Here is a 627-nt window from a genome sequence, read left to right as displayed (position 1 = left end):
AAAAAAAAAAGGGACCTGAAGAGAAACTGGCGGTTGAGGTTGGAGACCTCTATAGTATCCATATCGATGACGTCGATTTTAGGAAATCCAGCAAGAGCGAGGTCCTTTAGGAGTTCGCAGCCGAGCCCACCGGCTCCCACCACCAAAATTCTTACAAATTCCCCAATCTCCTGTCGAAGCTGCACAGAATCCAATAACCAGTAAACCATGCCGGATTTTTTTTAAAACAAGGCTAGAATCGGGAGGAGGAGGAACGGGATGAAATTACCTGAGGGCTTGGCTCGAAGCCGGGACCAACGATGTTGCCTGGGCGGGCAAGGAGTTTGTCAAGATCCCTCCATCTCGCCGGCTCGGCGAAGGAGTTTGCCATTGGATACTTCCTCCGCCCTCTGTAGAGGGCTAAAACCCTCCGAGAACAGTGGGGGAAAATGGTATGGGAAGCACGGGGTAGCGAAGCTCTTTGCCTGCTTTTTCGGCCTCAATGAAATCTCCGGTGAGAAGAACGAACCAATGGTTCTGCGCTGGCAGGACCGTCCGATCATTTACCATTGGGGCTTTAAGTTCGTAAATCTAACATGCCAAGATTGATATCATGCAAGGGCTGTTTAAATACATAGCACCGAAGTA

General features: G+C 49.8%; 1 protein-coding gene across 1 annotated transcript; it reads right to left on the bottom strand.

Moving 5' to 3' along the window:
* Positions 1-15: 15 nt before the first annotated feature.
* Positions 16-568, bottom strand: LOC110034367 (NEDD8-activating enzyme E1 catalytic subunit-like; the record flags this gene model as incomplete). Its single annotated transcript, XM_020738637.1, has 2 exons — positions 269-568; positions 16-179 (listed from the first exon to the last, which is right to left on the bottom strand). Coding segments are annotated over exons 1-2 (266 nt in total), but the record flags the coding sequence as incomplete, so codon positions are not given.
* Between the last annotated feature and the right edge of the window lie 59 nt (positions 569-627).

Source organism: Phalaenopsis equestris, unplaced genomic scaffold (genome assembly GCF_001263595.1).
Source record: "Phalaenopsis equestris unplaced genomic scaffold, ASM126359v1 Scaffold185278, whole genome shotgun sequence".
NCBI classification, from domain to species: domain Eukaryota; kingdom Viridiplantae; phylum Streptophyta; class Magnoliopsida; order Asparagales; family Orchidaceae; genus Phalaenopsis; species Phalaenopsis equestris.
Note: the sequence above shows the minus strand (reverse complement) of the source record. Positions and strands in the feature narration are given on the sequence as shown.